The following is a 5,664-nucleotide window of genomic DNA, read 5'->3' on the forward strand; positions in this document are numbered from 1 at the left end:
ATCAGCCTGATCAAGTGAATGATCTGATAATCAAATCTATTCTTGTTTAAGTGGAGATTCAATATTATCAGTCAATTCATTAAGAAGCCATTATTATTAAATGCATCGAATGAGTGCACGCTTTATCACAAGTACAAGAAATCATTATGAATTTTTGCTACAAATGTTTTATTGGACAACACATTAAAATGTTCATCATATCATAATTTTACATAAAATTAACATTTATTAGGAACAGCTTCTAAGAAAAAAGTTTAAACTTTGCAACAAAATTTCCACAAAGACAATAATTCCATTGGTCACACAAAAGGCTTGAATGATACTCCTCTCATGCGCTTAGTATACTTTAGCATCTTTTACAGAACCATAATATGACAAACCAATAATCACCAACAAATAGAAACCATAGTCCATAGTGTTATATGTATAATAATAGCACTTTGTTCTTACAATAATTGATATAAAACTCATAGTAAATTAGTGATATTCATGATTAATAGTCAATCTAGTTGATAGTCTATACCAATTTTACTACTATTCACTTTTCAAAAATAAAAATCACCAATTTTACTTCAAACTGAGAAGGCTACTAATTATATTCAGAATCATGGTGTTACAAGTTCTCTGAGGAAACACATGGAAAGAGTAAAATTACAGTGAAATCTCACAGAATATAGAAAGCAAACTCAATAGTCATGCAAGTACATAGCCATAACTTATTACATCATGATCGTAGCAGCAAAGCCTAGATGTTTTTGCCAAACTGAGTTGAAATCACACAACTGTGCTATAATATCTGGAAACAATTTATTGAGAAATTGGACTTTAATTTCGGCACCAGACACCACAGACCTTCAATCTTCAACTTCTTACGAGATTTTTTAATATAGAGCACAGAAAAGTTGAAAACACACATCTGTGCAACATTCTTTGGAGACTCCTCAGTGGTTGCAGATTTTGAACACACTAAACTGAACCTGATTAACAGGTGAGGAGGAATAATATCATTAATAGGTACTGACAAGCATAGTTTTGCTAACAAGTAAGAAGTAACTTTCAATAATTTTAAGAAATTATTGCCGAGTCTATTTAAAGTGTTAGCTTAAAATGAATGTACTTAAATTGCAAGACAAGCAAACTGAAACTATGAAATCACAGTTGTATGCTATGCAGAGTCCACATATTTGACAAAGAAATATTACTATAAGAATAGCTTACCTTAATCTGCTTTGTTTATTGAATCCATGCTCTTCATCTCTTTTTGCGCCTTTTCTTTTTCTAGTAGCAAAGGACATCCTTCAATAATTGGTTTCAGATTTTCCTTCCTCTTGATGTAGTTAGGAAGTGATTCTAACTTTTCACAGTTTACAACTGACAAAGAAGATAGTAGAGGCATAATCTTCTTATCTCCACCATCAACATTGATTCCAGTCCACCCTTTCCACTTATCCAACTTTATGAAGTGAAGCTTTCTCAATCTGGGAAATGCAATTTCTTCAGATGAGGAGCCTTCGTTGCCAGCATCCTCATGGTTTAATCCTATTCCCAGAAATTGGAAATCTACCATCTCCACATTAGGCATATTCTTGATCTCAAGTGATTCAAGGAATGGGAGTTTCCCAAAAGGGGGCAAAAGATTGCATTCACTACAGTTAACAAGCATTAGGTGTGTTAGTTTCTTCAATTCCATCATCCAGTTGGGGAATGAACTTCCTCGGTAGTAAAATATTCCAAGGAATTGCAATTGGGGAGGTGCTTCTAAACGATCAAGTAGGATTTGATCGTCGCCCTTCAATCGTACCATAGAAAACCACAGTTCCAAGCCACGCAGATTTTTCTTGTTCTTTAGACCAGCTCTTTTAGCTTCAGAAATTTCAGTTTCACCACCCAATCCATCTATGGTAAGACACCCTTCAATATTGTTTAGATTTTCCAAATCTCCAAGACTGCATGCTTTGCTTCTGCTAGCACCACCACTGCTCCCAAAGAATCGATTTAAGGTTCTCAAGAAGGTTAAGCTTGCAATCCCTTTTGGTAGGTAGCTAAGGCTTGCTGTCCAGAGAATCTCAAGATGTCGCAACTTGATCAATTTTCCTATACTTTTTGGCAGTTTCTGAAGACTATCACATCCGTTGAGATTTAAAGTTTGCAAATTAAGCAAATTACTTATTGCAGAAGGCAACTTTTTTAGCTCATGATTGAAAGACAGGTTAAGGTACCTTAGATGTAGCAATTCATCTGCCTTCAATGGAAGCTCCTTTATTGCACAAGAGCTCAAATCCAACGCCCTGATCCTCTTCATAGAATACAGAAGGCTGGCAAGATTTGTTGGATCTATGTCGGAAGACTCGGACAAAACCATTAGAGTGTGTAGTTTACCTGCATTGTCAATTGAATCTGGGAAAGAGGTTTGAGCTTCAAGACACAGGGTACAGTGACGAAAGCGAGGAGGCTTTGTTAAGGTGTCATTGTCTCCGGACTCTTCCACGGTTGCCCCTTCATCAAGAAACTTTATGCAGTATTCGTTTCGCGCAAGATCTTGGATAAATTCATGCATTCCTTCCTCCAATTTGCATACAAAGGCGCCCTCGCCATCCGGTTCAAATTCTTGGAAGGCAGAGCAATCTCGCAATTGCTTGACGTATTTCCAGCCTTGTATTTCCATCTTGTCCTCTTCATGGGAGGCAATAAAGCCCTGTGCCATCCACAGTTTGACGAGCTTGTCAACTTGAATGGAGTGATTCTTAGGGAAGATGGAACAATGCAGCAAGCATTGTCTCAAAGCAGGAGGCATTCTAGAATACAAGTATTCACTCAACATGGATGCAGATGTCAAGTCGTACCACCACAGCTTTTCACTCATCATTACATGATGCCATTCTTCGTAAGATCTGCCACGCAACATAACACCAAAAGATTTAGCAACAACTGGCTTCCGCTCGCACTTTTCTGCTATTTGTCTTCCAACTTGGCCGAATATCCTTTCCACGGTTGACTCATTCTTCAGATCATCACCAAATGCGTGATGTTTGATAATTGACCAGCAAGCTTCGGGGGAGAGACTTGTCATTAACACGGTGTGTGTGGATTCTTCTACTTCTTTTGCTACTTTTGCGACTTCCTTCTTCCTCGTGGTTATCAAAATTCTACACGAGGAACTACGGAAGACGTTCATCAGATCTGACAAGTGGTTCCAATCAAGCTTGACGACGTCGTCCAGAACAAGAAGGACTTCCCTGTCCACTACGAACTTATGAAGCTCAAGTTCCAATAATTCAAATTCATCACCAACGTACTCTGGTTTTTCAGGAGCAAATTCCAGCATAGTCTTAACAATTCGCTTCACATTGAATTGTCGAGAGACAGTTACCCATGCCATGAAATGAAACTTACTTTTCACTTGAGTACTGTTGTAGACACTTCGGGCTAGTGTTGTTGTTGAGCCTAGTTTGATTTTGGTTACATTATGATGACAAACATTTATTTGGGTTGAAAGCCCAATAGTGCTTAATGTGTGCTTCATTGTGGCAGGCCCAAGTATACTAGCTTATATTGCAGCAGCCCATCAAAGCAAATAGAAAAGCAGCTCACATTGTTCCTTAATGCAGTAACCGAATCCAACAATTCCTCATAAGCAACATTAAATGATTATGTAAATATTTGCTAAAAGCAATATGAGGACAGCTGTATCATGCAAGGACAAGTGTGGCTCTGAGAAAGCAAGCAAGGACATCACCAAAAGCACTGCTATGGATCGTGGTTATGCAAAACACAAACTTGCATAGAGCAGCAGCAAGGAAATGGAGCAGAATGGAAAAGAGGAACATGCCAAGGAAGAAAGAAACACCAAGGACAGCAGAGGTAGTGGGAGAGCTCCTCGGATAGCAGGGGAGGTGGAGCAAGATGAAGAAAGGACTGCATGCCATCAAGGACCACTCCAACGGGCAGCAAGAAAAAGCAAAAGAGGATGAAGCTAGAATGAAGCCTAGCTGAAGATATATAATATGCCTCACTTCAACATTTCAAGCCAAGGAAGAGAGCACACACATTCAGAGCATCATCTCTAACACTGAGCTGAAATCTCTTTCTTCTACTCAAGCTTAATTCTGATTTATTGTTATGGCTGTCTTGCGTTATTTTCTATTTTGAGAAAAGGCAATTATGTGAGGTTCAAAAGCCAAGAGAAAAAAAGCAGGAGTGATGCAAAATAGCCACTGTTTGTTTTCTGATGTAATTTGGGTATCTGAACTAGGATTAGTTCCCCTTGCCAAGTTGGGTTAGCACTTGGTGAGAATTGAATCTGTGAAGATTCCCCTTCCAAGTTGGGATAGCACTTTGGGGTAGCTAAGCTTTGGTTAAGAAAGCTTAGGGGTTGATACTAGTTGAATTAGGGAAAAATTCAATAGTATTGGTGTATGTAACCTGAGAATTATAGTGAAAATTCCACCATGGGTTGTGGTGGAGACTGGACGTAGGATTCATGGCACCAAGAATCCGAACCAGGATACATGCTGGCCTCTTTCTCCTCTTCTCTGCTCTTTTAATGTTCTGTGTATGAGACTATTTTAAATAATCTCCTGCAACTCGTGCAACAGTTTAAATTGAGCTTGAAATTTTAAGTTTAAAGCAGACTTGATTCAACCCCCCCCTTCTCAAGTTCAACCAGAACCTTCAATTGGTATCAGAGCAAGGTCTCAAGAAGGCAAGCTTCACAGCTTGTAGTAAAGATCCATGGCCAACAACATGAATCCCAACATCGTGGCTTTCACTCTCACTGAAGGGCAGTCCAATAATAGACCTCCCTACTTCAATGGCAGCAACTACTCTTACTGGAAAGAGAGAATGAGAATCTTCGTGCAATCAATCGACTACAACATCTGGAAGATCATCCTCAATGGTCCAGACGTTCCTACCAAACAAAATGCAGATGGAGAAGTTGTGACAAAAGAGGACAACGAATGGACAGATGAAGAAAAGAAGAAGGTTGAACTCAATGCCAAAGCAATCAACCTGATGCACTGTGCAATCAGTTTTGAAGAATTCAGAAAAGTGTCAAGGTGTAAAACGGTGAAAGAAATCTGGGATAAGCTCAGACTCACTCATGAAGGCACCAAGCAAGTGAGGGAGACCAGAATCGACATGTTAATGAAGGAGTATGAAATGTTCAGTATGAAGGAAGATGAGAGCATTGATCAAATGTTCGAAAGGTTCTCGATAATCATCAACAATCTGGACGCTATGGGAAGAAGCTACTCTGAAGAAACGTTAGTAAGAAAGATTCTGAGGAGTCTTACTAAGAAATGGGAAGTGAAAAGCACAGCCATCTCTGAAAGGAATGATTTGATCAAAATCACCTATGATGAGCTGAGAGGCAAGCTGCTGGCTTATGAAACCACTCACATGTCTCAAGACAAAGATGACAAAAAGAAAAGTATAGCACTAAAATCAAGAATGACAGCCCAAGGAGAAGAATCTGATGACAGCTTCTCAGATGAAGAAATGGTGCTCTTTGCAAGGAAAATGAGAAGACTACTAAGATACAAAAACAAAGGCAAAGGAAGCTCTTCATCCAAAGAGGTCAAGAAAGATCAAGTCAAGTTCACATGCCATCACTGCAAGGAACCTGGTCACTTCAAATCAGATTGCCCTCAACTTAAGAAAGGC

General features: G+C 39.0%; 1 protein-coding gene across 1 annotated transcript; it reads right to left on the bottom strand.

Annotated features, from left to right (window-relative positions):
- On the bottom strand, positions 626 to 3,430 carry LOC107623322 (putative disease resistance protein RGA1). The gene is made up of 2 exons (XM_016325533.2): positions 1,219 to 3,430; positions 626 to 977 (listed from the first exon to the last, which is right to left on the bottom strand). The coding sequence occupies exon 1, from the start codon at positions 3,377 to 3,379 to the stop codon at positions 1,220 to 1,222; it is 2,160 nt and encodes a 719-aa protein (XP_016181019.1). The 5' UTR covers positions 3,380 to 3,430; the 3' UTR covers positions 626 to 977; position 1,219.

Source organism: Arachis ipaensis, chromosome B02 (assembly GCF_000816755.2).
Source record: "Arachis ipaensis cultivar K30076 chromosome B02, Araip1.1, whole genome shotgun sequence".
NCBI lineage: Eukaryota > Viridiplantae > Streptophyta > Magnoliopsida > Fabales > Fabaceae > Arachis > Arachis ipaensis.